We start from the raw sequence: 25,043 nt of genomic DNA on the forward strand, positions 1-25,043 counted from the left end.
GAACAGTCAGAAGTGGTGTGTCATCGACTTTGACCTTGAGTTGCAGTTTGATCTTCTTTGTCCATATGGTAAAGAGGGTCGCCGTGGAATTTGTGTAACAAAGTTGTAGATTCCTTGTAGTGAAAAAGCGAGAAATATTGGTGAGGTAATCATTCACTTTGGCGCACAAGTCATCAATGTCATTGTCTGACGCCATTATAGTTCAATCATCAGTGTAGGAGACCAGGGAGACTCCCTCTGGCGGCTGGGGTAGCTTCGATATATAGAAGTTGAGCAGAAAGGGTTAAAGGACACCACAGTGACACCAAGAGTGCCGGCCACTCAGATAGCCCACCACCTCTTCAGCCGTGGCGGTATTGTCGACTGTAAAATGTCATCTAGTCGCGCGGATTGGCTGGCAGTATCGAAAGCATTCTTCAAGTCGAACGCTACTAGGACAGTTCTTTCGCAGGGGGGGTTTTGGTTAAGCCCGCGGTTTATCTGGGTGTTTATAACGGTGAATGCTGTGGTGGTACTGTGCACTCGTTGTTGTTGTTGTTGTAGTAGCAGCATAAACAATCCCCATACATATATTGGAAATGCTGCTGAAGTGACAGTCCTTGGCCGGACTGGGGGGCTGATGTCAGGTATTTTGTGGCGAGTGGAAGTAGGAGGATTTCAAGTGTCTTCACTACTGGGAAAAGGAGAGTTATCGGCCGATAAGATTCCCCTTGGTTTGCGGGTTTCCCAGGTTTCGGTAGTGGGACCACTCTCCTTCTTTCCACTTGTCAGGAATAATGAGAGTGGCCATGGACAGCTTGAAAGCATTTGTGAGATATCCTACTCCCAATAGAACCAGGTTTTTCAGCATCAGCATGTTAAGTCCGTCAGGACCAATGGCTTTTGATGCTTTGGTTTTGTTTATGGCCCCCCTGAACCTCATCTCATACTCATACACACAGCACAGCTGTTTGCTAGTGAATAATGTCAAGCAGCTGATTGATACGAATTATAAACCGTGCGCACAAAAGTTTTTAAACAAACTTATCTTGTTGTCTCAGTAAATATTGAGCAGAGATTAGTCACGGCTTTAGACAACGTCTGAAAAGCATATACATACCTTTATTAGAATTCAAATAAGTAAATATGTCAGCAGATATTTATTCTGTTTTCCAAAAGACTTTTATTTGCTCTGGGAATATAACGGATAGAACATTGTCTTTAATTTCAAGTGGGTATTTTTATTACATAAATATTACATAGATTTTCACTTTGCCATTTTATTTATGTGAGCTTAGTGCGGCTTAACGCATTTCAAACTAATAGTTTACTTTGTAATATACAACATTTGCTTACTCTTGGTTTACATGCAGGGCAAAAATTACTTTATCAATTGATATTCGTTATTTTTGATAAGACTATCGAAATTCCATGGACGCACGATAATAGCACTAAAGTAGATAACATACATATGTATGTACACTATGACGGAAGAGAACAGTAGCACGCTAATTAAGGTATTAAAAATGGCTGGACAACCCGGGGCTTCGACAAAATGATAACCGTGAACACAAGCTAATATATTTGGAATAATGCGTTATCATTTATTGTTTGTGATATTGAATTTGAAAAACACCGGTTGGTTGAAAAGTATTGGAAACAAGAATAGAAGAATATGAATTTTCAAAAGAAATGAAATTCTACTAATTTGATTTTCGTAAAAAAAAATTTTTTTTAAAGAACAATGGAAACAGATCATTGATTACACAACAAAGAAAACACTTTTTTTTGTGTTCAAAATTAGCTTTATTCATCAATGTCATTTCCATAAAAACAACTCAAACATTCCAGCGCCGCTCTAAGATTTCAGTACCACTTTTATAGGAACAAGCCTGTACAATTTTTTTACGAATTTGTGAGCTAATATCACAACTTCGCCTCCGCTGCAGGCAACGCGCATTCATTAAAAGTGACGACACTACACCAACAACAATGTTTTGTACGTTTGATTGTCAAAGCAAAGTATTGAGAAACTAGAAAACAAATAATGAATTCGCCTGGTTTCTTTCTGAGCTGACAGCCACATGGACACGGCGGAAGAAAAAAATAACTCAGCTGATTTACCAACACCACCTTTAATACATTCGCCTTGGCTGCAGGCTTTTCTGTCACTTCCGACTAAATCCTAACAATATTTGTCGTTGAGAAATTTCTAAAATATTTTGTTTTGTAGATTTATGTATGTATGTTAGCACCCATTCAATCAATAACATTCAATGTGATGAAGTCTACCTAATAATCCTAAGAGCTACCATCAGTACCTTTTATGTACGAGGTCTGGCGTACAAATGTATGTTTGTATGAAATCAATTTCGAAGAAGCCAAGCCAGATTTTTATTGCAATAAAATGAAGGAAAACAAGAAATATCGTCATGGCGCAATAGAAGCTATGTGTGTACACACATACATATACAACATGTACACTTATGTATGTACATACAAACATACGCAAATACACATTCAACTTTCAGCAAATTGTCTGGTAGATACGCGCATGCAAAAAGACACGCGACACGTTAAATGTTGGTTGGAGGTAAGATAATATATTTAACTGTGATGAAATATGTGCATATGTATTTATGTTAGGGACGCCAATATTAGCGTAAAATATTGATGCCGAAATTTCGGGATATTTTTAAAGTTATGCCGGGATTTCGGAATTCCCCCGGAGGCCATCTTGGGAGTATAACTTTTTAAATATGAGTAATAAGCATTTAAACAAACCGAGATAGTTCACAATTAATTGCAAACAGCCGAGGCGGATCTATCAAAGGTGGTGTTGGTAAATCAGCTGATTTGGTTTTTTTTTCTTTCGCTGTGTACATGTGGCTGTCAGCTCAGAAAAAACAAGGCGAATTAATTTTTTATTTTCTACTTTTCCAATACTTTGCCGTGACAATCAAACGTACAGAACAGTGTTGTTGGTCTAGTGCCACCACCTTTAATAAATGCGAGTACTTTTCGAGTTATTCAACAATTAACAAAGGGCGCTCAGGCAAAACCAAACAAAAACAAAAACTTTAAATGCGTTTTTCTCAAAACTAGGTTTTTTGAACTGGTGATCACTGTAACTTAAAAACCGCTTGGTAGATTTCAATAAAATTTATACTGCTTTTGAAAAACATAAAATACTCGTGCCTGAACGAAGGAATTTTTTTTTTTCTAAACTTTCGATTTTTTTTTAATCAATTAATTGTCATTTTTTCTCGAAAATCTGAAAAATACCTCCTGAAGACGCCATATTGTAATTTTTGAAAAAAAAACTCAATCAGGCACTAGATTATGTATTAATAAAACTAGTTTCTCTTGTCCGATTGATTTTAGGTGAAGGACATGTGATGATCACTGCAATGGACTTCTGGAGAAATGGGCTCCACACAAATTTTTAACTTTTACAATTATTATTTCTTTTTGTTTTTTGAAATTTTACTAAAGCCAAGTCGAAACATGATGATTCACGCTATGTTTTTATTTTTGTAAGATAAAGCAATTGACTAGCAAAAAAAAATTATTGAAAATCATCATTTTTTCGGGGCTCCGACTACCCCTAACCCCTTAGTTTCTTGGAAATTGCAATTAAATTTTGTAATGACAAGTTTTTACTTCTTTGAATTCGATATTTCAATTCCTGCGCAATCCCGACATTAGCTTGTTTGAGAACACCGGGATTCCGAGACAGGCATCCCTAGCGCATTTACATAGTACATACATACATACATATATGAATAATATAGGTAATTCCCATTTTTTTAAGTAATAGAGCATGGTTTTGCCTTTTTCTGTAACAGTGGAACTCAAATATATTTTACATCTCATTTAAACAATATTCATACTCTTCTTATATCTTACCTTAGTTAATTGTTGCTACTCGTAGGCTGCAAATTCGAGTGTGCTGTTGATGCTCTGTCTTTTTACAGTGTTTATTTGTTATTGGTGTTATCAGGTGTTGCACCAGCTGACTTAATTTTATTTTTTTTTTGCAGGTAAATGTAAAGCGAATGAGACAAAGTACCTCAAAATGGTGATTCAACTAGGATTATCAATATTATTTCATTTAAAGAAGAAAAAAATAATACAAATGTACTTATGCATACATAGGTATGTACATACATATTCTCCTCATTAAATTTTCGTTTGCACTAGCTTCGCGCGAAATTTTAACATACATACATATGTAGGTATGTACACATGTATGTGAAGCTATTCTTGTTCCTTTAGATTATTTTATTTTTGTTTCGCTCAACACACACACTCACAGCATTGTTTTATAATCGATGACCGATTTTCTTATTTGTTCAATTTTTCTTTTTAACTATTTACTTTTTCGCGCTATCAAAATAAGATTGCGATCTTTTTGATGATCGAAATGACTGATATTTACGTCTCTAAAGTAAAAATAATCTATTGAATTTTGGAATTTTTAAATAATTTCACGCTTGCTGAGTGAGTATATTTCCCCAATAGTCAAGTTACCAAAGCAATAGCAATACCGCACTGGCACCGCACCAAATCTTGACGAAAACAAAAAAATATTTAGATAGGGAAGCAGTAGTGTTCGTTGGCAATCACTTTGATAGCGTTATTTAAGACGGAATGGTTTTCAATTTTGTCCTCCACCAGCAGTAGGCGCGTTTTTAATTTCCTATTCCCAACAACTAGGCTAAAAAACTGGCGCGTGATTATTCTTTGTTTGCTACAATTATGAGCTGTCACCACGACAGCTATTCCAACAATATTCTATTGAGAAACAAATTCTGCATACAGTTACAAATGCATTATCGCTTTTTTTAATTGCAAATTGGTCACTTCTAGCGTTGGAGTGCGGTATCAGCTGCTCTGGTAATCAATGTTTTATTTTATGATGATTGCGTTAAAATTGTTGGTCACGGCACAATGAATACGAATCACATATGTACATATACGCGTATAATAATTAATCAACCAACTCACAAAAACTCAGCCGACCGACTGTTGTATTGACGGAAAGCATTATGGCATATCGAAATCAGGCAATATTGTGGCTTGTCATTTATTTCGTAGCACACATTCGACTGCGCCGCCACTGGTGTGAGCTCTGGAATTGGTTATCATTTATTTATTACTTTGACATTTTATTTAGTTTAATGTTGGCAAAATGTTTGGGATATTTATTCTAAATATTAGACCATAAATATGAAGGTGCTGAATAATTATTTTGGCAAAACTGCTAAATCTTAGCAGAAAATGTTAACAAATCACTCGTTGAAACTCTCTTTTACCCTCGCTTTCTCTCCATGAAGCTCCCTCGTTCTCTTCATGTTACCATCAGCTGACTGCGTTACCATTTGTCACATATTGAGCTGTCATTGATTTTGTAAATAATTAATGAGCCAACAGGAAATGCGAAGGTTCTATGAAGTGAGGGCCAAAATGGATATAAGTGCCCACTTACACTGGGAACATTTGGAAGGGAAACATTTTGTTCGTGGGAGAAGGATGGATGCAGAAGAGAGAAGGAATTTTGTCGCCCGTACTAGCGACACGCTTGGCACTTTTTACTCGTATTTACAATCTGAAAGCATTTTTTGACAGTTGCTTCATGCGTTTCCTTTTTTCGTGGGAGAAAGTTCTGAGTTATGTGGTGGTTTTCAACCAAACGGAAGAAATCAACGATGACAAACATCAGAACGCTGCTTGGGGAAATATAGGATTATTTCTGCTAGTAAAGTTTAAATAGTAAATATAAGTAAATTTAAAAAAGTTATTTCTAGAAATTCATGTTAATTTTAAGTTAATTATATATGTTTGAGGTATTTTTAATTTAAATTTTTTTGATCAACTACAAAACTTTATATAGAGGGTTTTCCAATAAGAGGACAGTTTGAAGTTTCTTTTTTTCATTTGGGAATTTTTTTTTAAAGCGAATCTATTGAAGGTGGAATCAGCTGATTTGTTTTTTTTTTCTTTCTTTTGCTGTGCCCATGTAGCTGTCAGCACAGAATAAAACAAGACGAATTAATTTCTACTTTGCCAAAACCTTGCCGTGACAATCAAACGTACAAAACATTGTTGTTGGTCTACCGCCACCACCTTCAATAAATACGTCTTGGATTAATTTCTGTTTCTAATGTGTAAATGACAATTTTTTTTTTTTTGGAAAACTGATTATTTCAAGCTTTGTTTTCTTCATTGCGTTAACACTTCGTCTCACGCATTAGAGGTTTTCACAAGGCGCAGTCATTAAAATTTGGTGGCCTAGACCAACAACAAAATTTTGTACTTTGGTTTATTAAACAATGAAAAGTAGTAACTAATAACGCGGGTGTGTAAAAAAGTGTGTATGCAAAAATATCAATGCCAACATTGTGTCGATATAACTAAACACAAACCGAGGTATTGGGTAAATATGTAACTAAAAGAACGCAGTTGTTTTCTACGAGATAAGTTTTGTTCAGTTTTGTGCTCGTTAGGGCCTGCGGTAAGGGCCTGCTATACATCGGTCAGTGTACGCCAGTGTTTGGACTTTTTTTTTCGTTTAGTGGTAGAATTTAAAAAAAATAGTGGTAGATTTAGGGTAAAACTTAAATATGCTTTATTTATTTAATAACAAACATAAATATAATATTTCACATAAGATTTCATCAACGTAAATGGCAGAGAATGTTGCACACAGTACATAACCATCGCAAGTTCCTTAGATTGGTGTGTAGTTTCTGAATTTTTTTCAACACTTTCCGAAATGGTGATTTGCTTCAGCCGGGCCTGGTCTTTTGTGTTCACTGCGTTCATATGCTTTTTAGTATTAGCATGCCGGTCTAATAATGTTACATCATTTGCAAGAAACGTTTTGCAATATTTACAGAATGCTTTAAAGTCTGCATTTTCTAGCCATTCCCAACCATCTTCCCATTCCTGCTTGTATTTTTGATTGTACTTAGATTTCTTTTTTGTCGGCTTATTATTATTTGACGACTCAGTCGTTGCAGGCACGTTTTCTGCAGTATATATTCTAAAGAAGTTTGTATTTAATATTTCTGTACACAAATCTCAATATTAAAAAAGTTTACCTTTTTAGGAATTTCTCCATCTTCAACAAATACGAAAACGCAACAATATTAAATGAGTGGCGCAAAATTATGTGTCAAACGTCACTGTTGCCAACATCATTCATTGCCCAAAGTATTTGACGATATATTAAAGTGCTGCCAGCCTGTTTCTTTTTTTAATAGAATAAAAGTTCTAATATAATATTGTAATTTATAACATATAATAATATTTTGGAAAATAGTGTGTGAAAAAGATTGACTTCTTCAAAAGTTGAAAAAAGTGGTAGATTTTTAAGCTAGCGTGGTAGAAGTGGTAGAAATTCAAATTTTCGGAAAAAAGTGGTATATCTACCACTTTAGTGGTAGAAGTCCGAACACTGGTGTACGCACCATAATGCTTGCTAGGTTTTTGCTTGCTCTCTTCTGTCTCTAATTCCTCGTGGATATTCTAAAGTTTGACAGCTCAACACCGCCGTTCAATTTGTATATGCCATCAGATGCACCAACGTGATTTTATTTAACAAATTTATATTGATTAGTTTAAACTAAAAGAATAAACTAAGTCATAGTCAATAGTATAATGTGTTGAGTGGATGTGAGCATAAAAACCTTTTAATTAATTGACTGCCTTAAGACAGAATAAGAGCATTTAATGTATGCATATTTCCGAAATTTACAACAAAAAAACGCCTATATCAAACCAAGTTCATTAGCAAATATCTACACGGAAATTTTAAATTTCCTTTTAATTAAATTTAAACTGGTCAAATTGGATCGGGACACCCATTTTACACAGTAATCCGAAATCAATGCATAATTAACTAAATCGTACCCTCTTTTTTAATTTAATAATCACAATATTAACCAACCTGTTAACCTAATATTTGCCAACAAGCAACTTGTAAACAACGGTGGTTTATTTGTAACATCGGTTGCCAAATCCGGAAAAATAAATTAATGGTGTTCCGAAGGCGCCAACATCTATATTCTGTACACAATAGTTATTTTCCAATAAACTCATTTAAAATCTAACAAAAACCATAGCAACCGTGACCATATTTTTAATTGCTGCAATTTTTATTGAACAAACAATTTTTACAGAGCCGCATGAAAAACCTATGAGACACAAGTCCAGAAGAAATCAAGCAAAACATGGATAAGCCGCAGATGATTGAACACATCCAACAGAATGTCGACTATACGATTTACGATGTGAAGTGGATACCATGTTCCGCGAAATTCGTAGTGCTTGGTTCAAAACCCAACAGCAATGGCATATTAGAAATTTATGAGCTGAATGAATCCAAGGCCGAAAGAATTAAACAGATCGTCAAGAAATCGGCATTTAAGTGTGGCACTTTTGGTGCTTCCAGCCTTAGAAACCGGCATATGGCTATAGGTGATTTCGAGGGACGCATGCAAGTACTGTTAGTCTACGAAAATATGTCGAAATGATGGTGTACTTAATTCGCATTTCTTTTTAGCGATTTGGAGCGTCCTGAATTACCGGTATATAACGTGGAAGCGCATAAAAGTATAATAAACACTATAGATGCAATTGGCGGTAAACAAGTGGATTGTGGTGCACCAGAAATAGCCACTGGCAGTCGTGATGGCGCCGTCAAAATATGGGACATACGTCAAGGCTCACAACCAGTGATCGAAATCAGCCCAGATGCGGTAAAAGGAGATGGCATTAATCGTACCGAACGGCGCGACTGTTGGGCTGTTGCTTTTGGTGATAGTTATAATAATAATGAACGCTGCGTTGCAGCTGGCTACGACAATGGTGATCTAAAATTGTTCGACTTGCGTCAGATGGGTGTACGCTGGCAGACGACGCTTAAAAATGGGATTTGTGGCATTGAATTCGATCGTGCCGATATACCAATGAATAAAATGGGTGTCACCACTTTAGAGGGTGGTCTACTTGTATTCGATATGCGCACGCAGCATCCAACAAAGGGATTCAGTTGTGTGGAGGAATGTAATGCAGGACGCAGCTTAGGTTCAAATGGTGTCATAACAGGTCCTAAAGCGACGGTGTGGGCTATACGCCACATGCCACAGAATAGGGATGTATTTGTTTCGTGTGGTGGCACTGGCTCGATACGTCTATGGCAATATGAATATCCAGAAAAGCGGGTCAAGACCGACGTGGACAACAATGAAATCGGAGTTGCTGGTTCACTGCAGATGCTGCACGCCTCAACCGTGTCGTCGCAACCTGTGCAAAGCTTTGATTGGCATCCGGACAAGCTTGGTTTAGCCGTCTGCGGTTCGTTCGATCAGTGCGTTCGTGTTTTAGTGGTCACTAAATTGAATTTACTTTAAATGATTGTAGTTGTTATTTTAAATACACTTTATTTTTACTTTCACAATTAAAATTTGGAATTGTTTCTTGCTAACTTGAGCTCGCCGCATTCATACGCTCCTTCACTTTTGTTGTCAGCGCCTCAAGTTGCTCCCGCAAAACCGCTAAATTTTCTTCATTTTCTGCCCACTTTTCATTAACTTTCGCCGTCGAACGTAGTACTGCTTGCGCTCCAAGACGAGCTGAATTCAACTGCGATGTTATCATTACCTCGGTTTCGTCGGGCGCATGGTCATTGGTTGCCTCCAAAGACAACTCACAAGCTTGCTGACACACTCGTATCACTTTGAGCGCATATGCCTGCTTTGTTGTCCACTCCAACTCTTTGGCGGTGTATGCGTTTACGGCTTTAACCAACTTTTGTGCCCGCTTTAGAGGTGTGGTGGCAAGCAATGCGGCCAATTCCCATACTTTCGGTTCGTTGCCATGTTTAATGCATTGCTGCGCCATCAAAGTAATAGCTTTCTTGCGCAAACGCTCTTGTGTCTGTCCTTTGGCATCGGCTTTGCCCTCTACAATGGCGCCCACAGTAATAGAAAGCACTTCCAAGTCTAAGTAACGGTCTTTCAACTCGCTGAGACGATTGTATGCATTCATGGCGTCCTCGATGTTAGACGTATCCACCGAAACAATCATAAAGTTTTCCCATACCTTGAATTGTAAAATTTGTTTTTCATAAATGCTTTTAATGGAAATATGAAATTTGTTTACCTTCCAGTTGTTATAGTTACATTTCAGCGATTCACTCAATACCTTATGTGCACGTTTTTTATCGCCTAACTTCACCAGCGCCTTTGCCAAGTTATTCCATGATTCAAATCCCAATGGCTCGATATGTGTATATGTAATATACGCATGCACGGCCAACTCCCAACGCTCGAGTTGTATAGCTGCGAAACCCAGGCGCAACCATATCTTCTCTTGCAACGAATTTATATCTACAGATTTTTCTAAATGCGGTATTGCCTCGGCATATTCAGCTTTACGGAAATAATATGTGCCCCAATGTGCTTGCGCTCTTCCGCTCGTATGCTTGGAGAACTCCCAGGCTGTAGCATAACAGTTTGGATCGTCTGTAGCATCGCCTAGCAAGCAATGCAGCAGCACTGTAGGCTTCTTCGTCAACTCTTGTTTTATAATCTCGGCAGCTTTATGACGCAGCTCAAGTCTTGTATAACACTGAATCACCTCCGACCACGCTTGTATTTGCAGGTATATATCCAGTGCTGTTTTCGTCATACCCAATGAGAGCAATAATTCGCATAGTTGCGCTTGAATCTGCCACTTGGGTTGCAGGAAGCCTGCGAAAGCGTACGAGAGCCGTTCGGGTAATGAATATATAGGCGCATCGAGCAACTTGACAGCACCTTCACACTGCTTCCAGCTGCGCTCAACTGTGCGTCGTTGATTGGACTCTTGAACACAATTGAGCAGCAAGGCAGACTGACGAACTTGTAGCGGGCCGTGCTCTTGATAGAGTAAAGTTTTTGTGTAAGGCTCCAGTTCCTCGTCAGCAAGACGATCTTTAGGTTGGGAGCGTTTAAGTTGTTTACTGCGAAAAATATAGTATTTAAATCCATGACGAAATATAAAAATGTGTATATATTTATATAGTTACACTTTTGCTAGCACTAAAGCCTGTAAAACGCTAGGCAAAGTCATCACCTCATTGTCTTTGGGCTCAATAAAGCGTATGCGTTCCAGCCGCGTGTCATCATCTAATAGCAGCAGCTTGGGTAAATTTGTGTGGCCATTTGTTAGCTGCGCCACAGGAAATTCAGTATTAGAATGCGCCACTTTCAAACAAAGTTGAGGCACCGGCTTCTGCTGGAACTTTGTACGCACACCGAGTAAACCTATATTTTTTTTTTATATATGAACAAAAATGTGAAAATCACTAATCGAAAAACAAGTAAGTACCTTCCACATTCAAAGCTATATTAAAACGCTGGCACAATTCCGCAAGGACCCCATCGGACTTTTGTGTGCGATGAAATAGTAAATAGGCATTTGCCACTTCCAAGTAAAGCAAGGCTTGCAACTCTTTCTCCTGTACACTGTCTACATTTTTTAGCAGCGATTCAGCCGTAACTTTAAGCTGTTCGTATAAATTGCTAGTCAGCTCTTCGATTACCTGTTGCTGTATGGAAATTACGCGCATACACCACCATTGAAGATACTAAAAGTAAAATATATAAAATAATCAAATCATGCTGTGCCAATGTTGCTATATGATCGCATTACCAAAGAATCGGGCCAGCTCTGGCGTAATAAATGAAACATTTCCTTTGCCAACACTAACAATTCGCCTAATTTTACATTTGGATTTATTTCTTCTCCATTTTCCATTAATCGTATAAAAGGATCATAGTCTTTCAGCTGCTTTGCCTGCAAAAAATCACTAAATTCTTCCAATTGTTTAAATGGTCCTGTGAAATTGTTTTGCACAAACACCAGCGTCAGTTCGACAGCCTGACAGAATAGTGCATCCGCTGTTTCTAAACAAGGTTCTGTATTTTTGATGCTCTGCCAATTATCTAAAATATTTTGTAAACGCGTTGTAGTCCATTTGCACGACCAAAGATGACGCAGCGCTTCTGTAAGCAAATCTTAAGCGAAAAACATGAAATCAGTGTTTTTATGAAAATATATATTTAAGGCTGTTTGAAAGTACCTTCTGCTAAAGTAGGCTCATTAAAATTGCATAAATGATATTTATTAAATGGTTCGTCATTCATTTTTCTTAATTTTACTACGAGACACGAAGATATACTGCACGTGCGTTTAAATACGAATTTATTGTTTTGTATGCTTTGCTCAACTTTTTGCCGTTTTAGCGAATGTGTTAAAATCAGCTGTTGGATTACAGTGTGTTTTAAAAGTACGTTCACATATGCAGTAATCAAGAATAAATCCACAAATGGCAGCTTACCTGCTAAATTAGCAATCAGCTGTCAATACTGCTTTGAACGGTTTTTCTTCATAGAAATTGCTTCGGTGGAATACTTTGTAGTGTTTGGTTTGTTGAATTATTATTAACGATATGAAAAAAAGACAAGGAGATGTGATAGCTAATTTAATTGCGCAATTGGCTGCTAATAACAAACAGTTGGAGGAAATCCGTAAACGACGTTTACTGAGGTTTAAAAAAATTATGGGAACAATACGCATTCGAAACTCGATATTAAATTTTATAATACATAAGTATGTAAAGTAAACATGTAATTTCTCCTCCTTTGGTTTGTTTTGTATTGGAAAGGGAACTGATGCCTGTCAAAATCGCAAAAAATAAACTAACTGTTTTGGGAAGGCGCCACCTATGGTACTGAACTCGCCTTGCATGGAAGCTAGAACGTTTTTAACCTTTCACGTTCGATATTAAATACCACCAAAAAATTATAGAACTTCTGCTTTATTTAAAATTTAAATTCGGTAAACATTATGTTCGTGATCACACTCGAATTTTTGCCATAGTCTCTATATAAAGTTGTACAAAAACAAATTAATTATTATTATTTATTATTATTAAAGTCAAACATACAACCATAGGTTATTTTTACAATGATTGACCTTAAGAATAGTTTACATAAAAGGATTAGCAGTAAAATCAAAATTAAAATTAAAATTACAGATAGTAGTAAAGAAGTATAAGTTGGAGAAAGTATTAAAAAAGGAAAGTAAGGTAAAAATAGTAGCAGTAGGAGTAGGGATTAATTGGATGAGATTTAAATAATGTTGAACCATTTGAGTACATAAGCAATTTTCGGCAAGGTAGCGAAGCAATTTATTTTTGAAACACGAGCTTTCGTTTATACGTTTCATTTTGTAAGGTATGGTATTCCAAAAAAGGACAGAGAATACAAAGTATTGACATTCACTCACCAAACAACTGTATTTCATCGGGAGTAAGTTTAACGAACGGCAGGACTTTGAAAACATAAGACGATCTTTGATGTATCTGGGTTCCTGAGTGTTTATGATCTTAATTATTAATATTTTTTTTTTTTACATTTTATTGCTTGAATGTTAAAAAAATCAATCGAAATGCAGAAAAAAGCAGAAATATTTGGCATTCAAGCCCACTGCGTACAGAATTTAAAATGTGGTGCCTACGCGAAAAATAATGTAGCGGTTTTCCAAAGGCGCCACCTTGATACGCTCGCAATTATAAGGCACATTTTCGGATTCTAAATAGTGACACAGGCGTTCTTCATGATTTTAAACTGTCTAAACAAAAGTCGCAGATTTATATTTATCAGATCAGATTTATTTTAATTAAATAAAATTATTGCCAATAACAGTTCGAAATTTAAATCAAAAAGGGAATAAAAGGAGCTAGCTGGGAATACAAATTCCTCAGTCTTCAGACGCCTGTGTCTGATTTTTTTTCGTTTGTTCGGTCTCTAAACTGTAAAATTTAGTTTAAGTTACTCTAAAGTGTCAATCTTGCTGTATCGGTTTTGACGTTTTAAGGACCAAAAGCCAAAAATAAAATACATTACTCTTGGTGTTTCTGCTACAACCTGTTCAACCACCTACGTTCAACGTATTTTGCTATATCAAAAATGATGGAAGCTGCTAATGAGACTTAATGAAGTGGTAGGTCGTTCTTACAAATGTCTTTTTACGTTTATTTTTTATTTAAAATAGTTTTGAACTCACAATACTATTATCGAGCTTAGCGAAAAAATAAAATAAAAATTATAACGACTCACATTAATCTGTGAAACTATTTTATCAGGGAAATAGGAAAGGGATGACAAATTAGAACTAAATATTTATTAAGTATTTACGACTTTTAATGTCATTCCACGAAAGTGATATTTATGTATGTTTTTTAATAGGAACATATTTGTAAAAAACTTAATTATAAAATTTAACTAATATCTTTTAAACCATAGCATTGCAAAAATAGTCATATGTGGGATGCCACCACGTAAAACTTATCTAGTATCAGCATTTACAATGTCATATAATATTAATCGTCATATCCTAATACATTTTAATTAATTATTTTACATTTAGATTTTTTATGCTTTGATAAAAACAGTTATTAGGTACTTTCTACGGTCAGCATACAATTAATCAATTCGAAAAGCATTTATTACATCCATTATAAGATTCCGATGCCTACTGTCGTTTATGCCTAATAGTTGCAAATCTAAATAAGATAAGTTCAGAAACTTTTCTAATCCAATGCTATTTGCGGCAAACAAATCCATATAGCTTCCCAAATCTAAACTCGCAAGCAGGGAATAAACACTGAGTGTCGTATTTAAACAATTGCAGTCTTCATCTGGAGCATCAATATTTATTCGTGTGAATGAGTGTTGTAAAGAGTTCATTTCTGGTGTTTGTGGTAGCTGTTGACTTAACTCGGTATCTTTTTCTGACGATGCTGTCTGGAAAAAAATTCTTATTTAGTTTTTGATACAATTTATTACCATCATTTATATATACAGACATGCGACGAATTATTTGCCATTATAACGATTTGCCGATTTATATTGTGAAATTTAAAAATTTAATAAACAAGTTGATAAACATTTAAAACAGACTTTCTGATGCACATATGGATACTTAATTCAAAGAAAGTTCAAACAGAAACAAAATATCAAATTGTAGTTGCCACTTCGGTCAACTACTTTCCTTTGGGCGAGCAATGTGTTTAAAAGATGTTTTAACTTTTTGAACCATGTAAGTTTTTATATAGAAACACGTTTTCATCTATTAATTCCATTTTGATTTTGTACAATTGTAATCGAACGCATGCAATTTTACGGAAATACTTAGTATTTTACGTATGGCAACGACGAAATACATTTTCGTATGTCTATTCTTATTGCAAGAACCGCTATACGAAAGCCGTTATAGGGTTCCCCAATTGGATTGTACAGCATTATTGGAATTTTGTATAATAACATGTAGTATTGGTTTAAGCGTGTATTTGATATTCTGGTGTATTAAACATTATTATAATAAAGGTACGTTCAAACAGTAACTATCATATTAATTTCGCGACCACTTTAAGATTGCCAGAAGATTTACATTCTAAAAATATTGCACAATACCCAAATGCGTCATAATAAAGCGCTGCTCTAAATCATTTTCTCTAGTTTATTCATTCCTACATAAGCGAAGGCCGCAATAAACGAGACGAGTTGGAAATATTATTGACAACTTTTAGATACTCTTCTCAGAATTGTAGAGTGCAAAAGAAAGAAATATCTACAATATATTTTATATTGCCAACACAACATGAAGTAACTATAATGTATCTCTCCGACGAGTTTCGTTTATTATATATTGGAGTAAGCGAGGCAGTATGTCTACATGGGGCATAGCGCGAAGGAATACTGCGTAGTAGTGGGGAATAGATTTAGAAGTAGCAAACGCTGTGGCCGCCATTTATTGGATTCTCTACATGAAGTTCAGTAACGAGCAGACGTGAAAAACTTGTACACATTTTCCAAGTGGAAAAATTGTGGTAAAATATTCCAAGAATATTATAAAAAATTGTGGAAAAATAAGTGTTTAGTGCGCACATTACGAAATGACAAGAATAATGTAGAAAAACGTGTCAAAAACACGTAAGTTTGAGGTTAAAAAATTTTCAATGTGGAACTCGTTAATAGTGCAAGTCGCGTTTTATACGCCATTATTGTAGTGAAATACGAAGGCGTGTGCATCCTCGATTTTGTGTAAACTATAATTAAATAAATAATTTGCAAATAAATTCGAAATAAATAGGTAGGAAGAAAAGAAAATAAAAAATGATTTTTTTTTTTCGTTTTCCTGCATATAGAAAGGGAAGTAAGAGAATAAAGTAACTAATAGGAAATCTGAACGAAAAAATGTCCAAACGAATAGCCGAATGAGCGAGTGAATTGTGTTGTGTTTTTAGCGAATTGAAGCAACTGCGGATGTGGAGGATACCAAGAATTAGGCAGAGAAAATACAGTCTTTGATTTATGCTTTTGCTTCATTCCATTTAGTTTCAATGTAATCTAATAGAAATTCAGTAAGAATAACTTTTCAGTCAATAGAAAGTTGCATGACGTTGTGAAAGCTATGTAAACACCGTTCTGTAAATTTAGTATCAGAAAATAGCTAAATAAATGATCTAATTAATTCAGCAAATACTTGTTCGACTGCTTGTCTGAGACTGAAAATCCAATTGGTATTGCTATTTGTATATATGGGGACTTCGCATTGGATGTACACATCCCTACCAAGAATGTGATAGAATAAATGTATTCTTTCAACCGTACACCCATACCTGTGTGTGTGTACATCCGCATTAATACAATTTTTCCGTGAGTGTACGAGACGGCTGGATGATGTTTTATATATACCTGACTGAGGAAAATGCGGATATATAGGGCTCACGTAGAATGCTTCGAACAATTCAAATGCAACTTTGTGTATATGTTGAGGTATAGGGTGCTATTTTAATGGGAGGAAAAGTTAAAACGTCAGAAAGAGAAAAATCTCAAATACATTTTAGTCTTTTTTGTGCCACCGTACTGCTCGTTTTTAGGTACATTATAATATATCAATATGAATTGACTGAACATCATCACCACTACTACATTATCGTCGCGCCAACTACAAATTTTTCCATTCTGTATACGTTTGAACTCGTATTAAATTGAAAATTATAAAAATTTATAGAGGGATAAGGAGATATTTTAGATTAACGGGGTAACTTTTAACACTATAGACATATGTTATACATATATGATTTTTGAAGCAGATTTCATAAAGCTGTAACATTTTAAATATTTTCTGTATTATAAAAATAGCAAGACTGAAAACGTCTCGGCAAGTGTATTGTGGTTCTTACACATAAAATTGGATTAAACTGAATATTGTGAAATTGAATAACTATGCCTAATTCGATATATAATATGTGAATACAATGCTACACATACGGATCTACATATGTATATGTGCAAAACGATGTATTTGAATTGGGAATAAATTGGTGCAGTTTGAATATTTAAATTACGGTAAGTTAAACTTTCGCACATACATATGTTTTTATGGGTGTCTAAAAATGATTTAAATAATTACTTTTACCATACTGTATGCCTGTTTTTGTTTTTATAAATCGTATACGTACATCTTCGCAAGCTTTTGAAAATCTAATTCACAAGTCTTGGTGTTAAATACTATAATTCTATGGTATACCACCTTTTCCTTGCCATAAATACAGAAACAAAATTATGTATTCTGAGTGCATTCGCAAATCTGTAGCTAATGATGTACATATATGTATGTACATTTGCACTTGACTGACTGATCTATTCATCAAATCAACCATAGAACAATTTTGCGCAAACATCGCAAATAAGCCTCTTTAGCTACTCATTTACGTTTATCTGCGGAGCAAAATTTATACTATTTAATGTTATCGAAATTGATTGCAGCTAATTTACAGAATACGAGTGCTCTTGTGCGAAATCGCAAATATATGGAATATTTTCCATCGTATATGGGCAGCCATTTTTAATTTCCATTTTAAGTTTCTCCTATTTTTCTTCGATATTTCTAGCCATCTCTCTTTGGTAAAAAATTAAAAAATGGCGTCTGTTTTTGAGATCGCAGAATTTGCGCGAACGTTTGTGCTTTGAGATGCTAGTCATCTCTTTTTACAACATTTGCTGCACCAATTGGGTGCAATGAGAGTTTATATGTTTGCTTCTATCTGTACAATAAGGTATATGCGTGCATCTCTTTTTTCCTGTATTTTATATGTACTCTTCTGAAGCTAAAGTATATAGTGAAGTTGGCTGTGAGTACATGTGTCAAAAGCAAAATGAAAAGTTAAAAAATTTTAGCAGGGCATTGGGAACTGAGTTAGCAAGCTGCCATATTAAGGCAAGAATTTCGAAAAATCGTAAATTAACACAATAAAAAGAGAAGAATTTTGTGAATATCTCGGTAAAAATGTTCTAGATTTAGTTTTGTGAAAAAGTTTGTATAAAACGTAAGTACAATTGTTTATTTCCAATTTTTCCATAAAAGTGTGTACGATAAAATGTGACAATTGGCTTAAAGAAGTGCAGAAATGGACGTAGTATATGTGTGCCACATAAATAATATCTGAAAACAAATTTTTTATTATTTTTTTATTAATTTTCCAAGTGAGTTTAATTTTAATTTAGTGACCCATAAGCTTTAGTGGCAGCCCTCCCAATGTGAGGAGCTATCAAGATTAATGCCTGTACATTAGCGCGAGTGAAACAGTTAATACAGCGCGAACTACGTTTCGCTAACAAGTACTTGCTTTTACTCAAGCTTTTAGTGCCTAATGTAAAACTACATTACAATTTTAGAAATTCAGCTAAATATTGTTCGTCAAACTTCTTGCTCAAATACTTCGCTAGATTAGCTTACTAAAGCTGTGCAATAAGCATTGTATGCGCTCATTAATACTTCCTTATGTTCGTTTATGAAACATTTTTACTTCGGATTTATTTCTAAATCGATATATTTGTTTATAAACCATTTACTTTAACTTTACATTTACATAAACCTTAGTAAATGAACTGTGCATTTTAATGAAATGTTAAATGAAATATATTAGAGCTAGAACTATCAATTTAAATTTTCTTCCATTAGACAATTTCCTACGACGTAGAATTTCTATTTTTTATGATTCTGCTTTGACTCGCCGCTCGTTAATATTGGTTCGTTCTACGAGTTTACTCGTTACTATGCGCCATATTGAAATTTGCGATAGCTATATGATCGCAGTATGGATAGGCGATATGTTGCCTAATTTTTAATGTGGCTGTGTTTTGACTATTCTTGCTTTACGTCCTTTCGTATGCGCAATCTTTATTTTGTTTTGCTTTCATTCGTTGAATATACGTTTACTCGTTTTCTAGATTTACTTCTGGTTTTGTACGTGTTGAAGTTGGTTGTGGTTTCCGTTCGACCGATGAAACTAGCTGTCTCGGCACGGTAATTGTCAAATGTTTAGCTGGCCTTGTCATCCATTAGCGCCACCCATTACAGTATATGAATATTTACTAATTTAATTTTATACTCTTTTCTACCTTCTACATCGTTCTTAATGTATAATGAAAGCAAAAGTTGGAAAACGGGTTTTTGTATGCCATGTACTTAATATTTGTAGAGAATGTATAAAGTAAATATTGCCTTCGCTATTTAATTTTTAATGACGATTTAATTAAAGAAAATAGCAGAAGAACAAACTAAATGACTGCGGTGTTTCCTTAGATTGCACCATCAGAATGAACTCGAATACAAATGTACATATGTAAATATGTATATACGAGTACATATTTATAGTCTAAAGAATTACCTCGAATTCATGAACTGAAATTATATTATATGTAAAAAATTGACGTTTGATGTGAAGTTTAGGAGTTTTTGTTTTTTATATTTTTGTATTTGAATGTGATATTATTTGCTGTACACTACCACAGCTTGACTAAAATTAACATACTTTATTTCCGATGTACATATTTGATTGCAATAGTGCAAACGTGGCAGATACGTTGTTTATACCTTACCTAAATATTTTGTTCATGAAATCCTTATAAAATTGTTCTAGTATTTTTTAAGTCTTTCAATAATTCAAGGGTAACCATAAAACACCTGCCGCTTAAACACTTTTTCTTATTCAATAATAATTTTAACCGCCAATACTGCATATTAAAAAAGAAAACAATTTTTGAAAATTCTACTGCAGCATGGAACCTTGATTGTAAAATAAAAAACTACTACGAATTTATGAAAGAATTGACTCTAAAATATGATATTGCAAGCATTTTTGGCAATTTAGTATGGTCGACCAGTAAGTGAGGGGACTTATTTTTGATTGGACGAACATTTGTGGGTGATATGCAATAGTGGCGATGCGATCACTATCAATTTTGTGTGAGTGGTAATGTTCCTACTCTAAATGCCCTATTATTTTACTGCCACCCCATTTCCTGTCTAAATCTTGTAGTATATTTGTATGTACATATATTTCCCGGTCATAATGATAATTGAATAAACAATAATTGAGGCGCAATTCAAAATTTAAATTTACAATTCATTTCTATGCTGACTAGTTGTTAGTTTTGTAGTCGCTTTGGTGGCGACCGGCGTTCGTGGGTCTAATGCGAGTTTGCTTTGCTTTGCCCATGTGCATACATACATACATACATGTGTATTTATAAGTTTTAACACTTTTTTATACATGTAAACAGTAATGCTTTGACGACGGAGCATCCCATGTAGACAGTAGACATGCTTTGTTAAAATCAAATTGTATCGACTTTTGTTGGCGCATTGAATGCACAGACCGTAAAATAAATAATTTATTAAGAATATAAACAATGAACGCTTACAGACATTTTAGAACGACAAACAGTTGCGAGCAGAATAACAGCAGTTTTCTCAAGAGCATTTTATTTACCACTGTAGTATTTACTATTTTGAGGTTTTTCAAATATTTCTTTTTGATAATGCGTCGATCATCATTAGTATTTGCTAGCAGCTATGATCGAATAACGCAATTTTAATTTTTGTAGCGCTAAGCGGTTCGTACGGCGTGGAAAATAATAGCAGTGATTAAGTTTTCTGTCACCAACACCGAAAATATGACGACACATTCGGTTTTCAAAAATAAGTAGTACAGCTATCTACAACATGATAACAATTTAATTGATAATGTGTTGTCAAATTTAGTTCAATTGAAGAGAGTAGTAGAAAACATTATACTGCGCAGAAGAAAAATATGATAAAAAAAAGTCTGTTAAGTGAAGGCAAAATGTGTAGGAAATTACAAAAAATTGTAAGCTCCTTGGCGAAAATATATCTAACGCACTCTGCAAACAGCTCGTATTCACGTGAAAAAAGTTGTTTGCTCAATGACTTCATTAATAATATAACCATATGGCTAAAATCAAAAAGTTTGCATGTAATTGCGCACATTTGGCATGTACCTTTATAAAAACTTATTTTTGTAAATAAAATATGAACTAAACCAAGGTATTTTGCATATAGAAAGTGCTCTTTTAAGGTTTTAATAAATTTATTAATTTAAAAATACAGAATTCCCAAAACAAAAAAACTCATAAACATGTTTGGGGTAAACACTGCTATTGAAGAGCTCACAGCTGTATATCCGATAGAGTTATTAGCTTATTCCTACATATTGTTTAGTTTTCAATAATTACAGTAATGTTCGAATTTTTAGTATTGATATTTTTTATTTTCACATACAGTGCGTCTGAAAATAATAGCACCCAAACAAGCAGCTCATTTTATTTCACAGTAAAGCTTGACTAAAGCGGCCGCCGTAGCCGAATGGGTTGGTGCGTGATTACCATTCGGAATTCACAGAGAGGTCGTTGGTTCGATTCTCGGTGAAAGCAAAATTAATAAAAACATTTTTCTAATAGCGGTCGCCCCTCGGCAGGAAATGGCAAACCTCCGAGTGTATTTCTGCCATGAAAAAGCTCCTCATAAAAATATCTGCCGTTCGGAGTCCGCTTGAAACTGTAGGTCCCTCCATTCTCCATTTGTGGAACAACATCAAGACGCACACCACAAATGGGAGGAGGAGCTCGGCCAAACACCTAACAGAAGTGTACGCGCCAATTAAAAAAAAAAAAAAAAGCTTGACTAAAAGGAATTTGGTTTGCACTTACTTTTCTCTTGTCTTACTGACACTCTCTCTGATTTGGGAGAGCAAAAAACAGAACTAAAATGATAACGGTTCTTCTCAAAAGAAGCAAAATTGAAAGTGGAATACAAAATAGTGCGGTAAAAATAATAGCACCAAGCACATGTTTTTGTCGAAAATTATCATTGGGAAACACATTTACGCGAAAATTATCATTGGGAAACACATTTACGCGAAAATTATCATTGGGAAACACATTTACGCGAAAATTATCATTGGGAAACACACGGTTTTGTTAGAAGAGGTGATTTTTTAAAAGGCAAAACAGATAAAACATCTAATTAATATCTATTTTTCAAATATGGGCCGCGGAAAGCACTGCAGTGAAGAAAAAAGGACAATTTTTTATTATATTATGCTTGAGGAGGACAAAATCTTCGCCGAAATAATTCGGTTACTGGGCTGCTCAAACAAAATGATTAGTAATGCCAAGAAATTTGTCCAAAAAGTAGAGTCTCTTGGACGAAAACCTATTACGTCGTCATTGCTCGTCAAGCGATTAGTTAGACAGAGCAAGAAGGAGCCATTCAAGCTAGCAACGGAGCTTAAAAAGTACCTTAATATTGCTGAATATGTTGAAACTATTCGCACTCGACTGAGAGAAAATAATTTGAACGCTTGTAGTCCGAGAAAAGTTCCGATTTTGACCATTAAACACGCAGCTAAATGCATGAAATTGGCTAAGCAACACTCCAATTGGCCAGTGGAAAAGCGGGCGAAATATATTGTGGGCAGCTGAGAGCAAAATCGTGAAGTTCATAAAGCACAGCATGGGGAAGTACAGTAGCGTGCAATAGTGAGCACATGTTGGGCGATTTAACTTTAAAGTCTCTGAAAAAATCTAAATGCACAACTTAATGAAACAAAACTTTCAGCATTTATTCGTTGCTTAATTCTTAAAATAATGGCTTAAATAAATACATCAAATACAAATGTAGGAATGGGAAGGAGGCAATAATATAAAAATGTACATATTTACTCAGTTTTGCACGTCTGGCACTTATGGCTAAAAACTAATAAATTTTAATAGTTAATCCATAGGCCTTTATTTTTTCTTAGACTTTTAATGCGTTTGGCCATACTTTCGACAAGATTCTCGATAAATGTGCGCAGAATTTGGTTCCACTCCTGCTGTACCCGGTCCCATAGCTCTGTCATGTTCTTGAGAGCCCTAATATTTTTCCAGCCGCTATTTGGTTATTGCCCACAAATTTTCAATTGGATTTATATCCGGGTTTTGTGCAGGCCAATCTATTACCTGAAAATTTTGTTGCGACAGCCATTCTTTAACAATTTTGGCGGTATGTTTGGGATCGCCGTCTTGTTGGAAGATAACTTCCTTTTCTGGGTAAACGCTCATATCAACAAATTCTGGCAAGTTAGTCTGCAATATATTACTTACATTCTTTCTTTTTCATAATACCATTAATTTTAACGAGTGGTCCGATGTGCCACCAAGTGAAGCAACCCCTCACCATCAAACTACCACCGCCATGTTTAACAGTTGGCTTCCCGTGATGCCTTTGGATCCTTTCTGTAGGTCGGCGCCAGCAATAGCTTATTCCGTCGGACTGAAAACGATTAATTTTTACTTCATCCGACCAAATTACCCGTTTCCAGTCTTCAACATTCCAATTTCTGTATTTTCGAGCAAATGCTCGACGGGCCTTAATATTTTTGAGCGATAACGCCGGCTTTTTCGTCTTTACAGCTGATTTATACCCGATTCTATGGAATGCTCTACGCGCGGTCCACTCGCTGACGTTCTTATTTAACATTGTTGCAGCCTTCTTTGGTGTCACAAAACTGTTTTTGCGTACTTCTTGTACCATAAGGCGTGCGTCTGAGTCGGAAAGAAGTTGTGGTCGACCTCCAAAATTCGGTGCATGCGCTACATTTCTTCGCTTCTGTACATTAATAACTGTGCGTTGGCTAATATTTAATATTTCAGCAATTTTTCTTGAGGAATTTCCACTATTAGTCAAATCCACGACGCTGTTTTCGAGCTCCACACTTATTTTCTTCATAATTGATATTAATATTAATCAGAAAGCGATTGTCTAACTTCGAACACCTTTCTACTACTAATAACAAAAGTAAAAACACAGTAACATGAAACAAAAACTATAACGCCTGTATCAGGCATGTTCTGCACATCGTTTTCGGGCAATATTTTCGCATTTTCCGTTTTCAAATAGTTTGTCATGTCCTGTAAATCGTTCCGTTTTCGTTTTTTTTTTTCGAACATCAGCAAATCGTTTTGTCACCCTGTTCTGGAATTTTTGCAGCCGTTGAGGGCATTAACCATACTAGAAGTTTTGGGACAGAAGAAAATAATAGCGCTGAGGAAGAATGTCCGCAAATAAGTAGGGAAGCGGTGGCTACCCCGAGAGCTCCAAAAAGGCCACGAGTGTCAACGCAGGACAGCCTTCAGACGTGTATGGCAACGCAATCTACTTGTATGGAGAAAATATCCACCACTTTAGATAACATTTGCGAAAACCAACAAAAGAATTGCAAAATCGCAGGAAGATGAAAGGGAAGAGATTCGACGACTTTGTCGTGCTGTTGAGAAACAATATGAATTGCTGGCAGAGCAAAATCGCTTGAAGACTCAAAGTATAGAGCAAAAGCAAAGACATTACCTCAAAATGGAGCAGTTGCAACATGAAACAGTTAAAATTAAAATTAAAATGCTTGAGATAGAGACTAAAAAATAAATATAAAAGAATCTTATTGAACTGTTATGTATATATTTACTTTTAATATGAATAAATTTTATGTTTCATAATATTAAATTTCTAGCAATAGAGTCTCTTATATTTCTGCCAACACTATATAAACTACTGTTTTCCTCATTTTCGGCAATTTCCTCATCAATTGCATTGTTTCG

At 35.2% G+C, this 25,043-nt stretch overlaps 5 protein-coding genes and 1 long non-coding RNA gene across 16 annotated transcripts in view; 2 read left to right on the forward strand and 4 right to left on the reverse strand.

Moving 5' to 3' along the window:
- LOC128860206 (uncharacterized) overlaps positions 1-5,342 on the reverse strand; it is a 45,219-nt gene extending 39,877 nt beyond the window's left edge. Inside the window, exons 1-3 of one of the 3 annotated variants that reach the window (XR_008454227.1) lie at positions 4,513-5,342; positions 4,150-4,424; positions 3,889-4,069 (exon numbers count right to left, since the gene is read on the reverse strand). This is a non-coding gene — a long non-coding RNA (uncharacterized LOC128860206). Of the gene's footprint in view, positions 1-3,888; positions 4,070-4,149 lie in introns of all 3 variants that reach the window. The other 2 variants (XR_008454225.1, XR_008454226.1) reach the window with 2 other exon arrangements.
- Positions 4,464-9,451, forward strand: LOC128860204 (dynein axonemal assembly factor 10). 3 transcript variants are annotated; one of them, XM_054097524.1, is made up of 3 exons: positions 4,464-4,482; positions 8,166-8,491; positions 8,549-9,451. In XM_054097524.1, exons 2-3 carry the CDS (start codon positions 8,217-8,219, stop codon positions 9,396-9,398), a joined length of 1,125 nt encoding a protein of 374 aa, XP_053953499.1. In that variant the 5' UTR covers positions 4,464-4,482; positions 8,166-8,216; the 3' UTR covers positions 9,399-9,451. The 3 variants fall into 3 exon arrangements, with proteins under 3 accessions (XP_053953499.1, XP_053953498.1, XP_053953497.1); XM_054097523.1 differs by lacking the exon at positions 4,464-4,482 and adding an exon at positions 7,503-7,718; XM_054097522.1 differs by lacking the exon at positions 4,464-4,482 and adding an exon at positions 7,503-7,659.
- On the reverse strand, positions 6,592-7,159 carry LOC128860205 (uncharacterized). Its single transcript, XM_054097525.1, has 2 exons — positions 7,086-7,159; positions 6,592-7,027 (listed from the first exon to the last, which is right to left on the reverse strand). Exons 1-2 carry the CDS (start codon positions 7,103-7,105, stop codon positions 6,619-6,621), a joined length of 429 nt encoding a protein of 142 aa, XP_053953500.1. The 5' UTR covers positions 7,106-7,159; the 3' UTR covers positions 6,592-6,618.
- Positions 9,403-12,248, reverse strand: LOC128860202 (tetratricopeptide repeat protein 27). Its single transcript, XM_054097520.1, has 6 exons — positions 12,113-12,248; positions 11,683-12,047; positions 11,359-11,617; positions 11,057-11,294; positions 10,150-10,990; positions 9,403-10,089 (listed from the first exon to the last, which is right to left on the reverse strand). The coding sequence occupies exons 1-6, from the start codon at positions 12,174-12,176 to the stop codon at positions 9,469-9,471; spliced, it is 2,388 nt and encodes a 795-aa protein (XP_053953495.1). The 5' UTR covers positions 12,177-12,248; the 3' UTR covers positions 9,403-9,468.
- A 2,008-nt stretch (positions 12,249-14,256) lies between these two features.
- On the reverse strand, positions 14,257-15,392 carry LOC128860209 (uncharacterized). Of its 3 annotated transcripts, none has more exons than XM_054097534.1 (2): positions 14,899-15,392; positions 14,257-14,836 (listed from the first exon to the last, which is right to left on the reverse strand). In XM_054097534.1, exons 1-2 carry the CDS (start codon positions 14,921-14,923, stop codon positions 14,520-14,522), a joined length of 342 nt encoding a protein of 113 aa, XP_053953509.1. In that variant the 5' UTR covers positions 14,924-15,392; the 3' UTR covers positions 14,257-14,519. The 3 variants fall into 3 exon arrangements, with proteins under 3 accessions (XP_053953509.1, XP_053953510.1, XP_053953508.1); XM_054097535.1 differs by having other exon boundaries at positions 14,257-14,840; positions 14,899-15,390; XM_054097533.1 differs by having other exon boundaries at positions 14,257-14,840; positions 14,903-15,366.
- Positions 15,393-15,825: 433 nt separating this feature from the next.
- Positions 15,826-25,043, forward strand: part of LOC128860208 (platelet binding protein GspB) — a 32,276-nt gene continuing 23,058 nt past the window's right edge. The window contains exons 1-2 of one of the 5 annotated variants that reach the window (XM_054097531.1): positions 15,826-15,925; positions 17,244-17,450. The gene's annotated coding sequence lies outside the window, so the exon portion shown is untranslated. Of the gene's footprint in view, positions 16,189-17,243; positions 17,451-18,277; positions 18,431-25,043 lie in introns of those variants that run through there. The other 4 variants (XM_054097528.1, XM_054097530.1, XM_054097529.1 and 1 more) reach the window with 4 other exon arrangements.

This window comes from Anastrepha ludens, chromosome 4 (assembly GCF_028408465.1).
Source record: "Anastrepha ludens isolate Willacy chromosome 4, idAnaLude1.1, whole genome shotgun sequence".
Lineage (NCBI taxonomy): Eukaryota > Metazoa > Arthropoda > Insecta > Diptera > Tephritidae > Anastrepha > Anastrepha ludens.

What these genes read in the sequence shown, in the direction of transcription:
- LOC128860205 (XM_054097525.1), bottom strand. Translation starts at nt 7,105, where the DNA reads ATGGAGAAATTCCTAAAAAG. An exon ending in ATGGAGAAATTCCTAAAAAG is followed by an intron (nt 7,028 to 7,085) that starts GTAAACTTTTTT and finishes AAACTTCTTTAG; the next exon opens with AATATATACTGCAGAAAACG.
- LOC128860204 (XM_054097524.1), top strand. Translation starts at nt 8,217, where the DNA reads ATGGATAAGCCGCAGATGATTGAACACATCCAACAGAATGTCGACTAT. An exon ending in GAGGGACGCATGCAAGTACT is followed by an intron (nt 8,492 to 8,548) that starts GTTAGTCTACGA and finishes ATTTCTTTTTAG; the next exon opens with CGATTTGGAGCGTCCTGAAT.
- LOC128860202 (XM_054097520.1), bottom strand. Translation starts at nt 12,176, where the DNA reads ATGAATGACGAACCATTTAATAAATATCATTTATGCAATTTTAATGAG. An exon ending in TATAGCTTTGAATGTGGAAG is followed by an intron (nt 11,295 to 11,358) that starts GTACTTACTTGT and finishes AAAAAAATATAG; the next exon opens with GTTTACTCGGTGTGCGTACA. An exon ending in GTAACTATAACAACTGGAAG is followed by an intron (nt 10,090 to 10,149) that starts GTAAACAAATTT and finishes TTACAATTCAAG; the next exon opens with GTATGGGAAAACTTTATGAT.
- LOC128860209 (XM_054097534.1), bottom strand. Translation starts at nt 14,923, where the DNA reads ATGGCAAATAATTCGTCGCATGTCT. An exon ending in AAATAATTCGTCGCATGTCT is followed by an intron (nt 14,837 to 14,898) that starts GTATATATAAAT and finishes TTTTCCAGACAG; the next exon opens with CATCGTCAGAAAAAGATACC.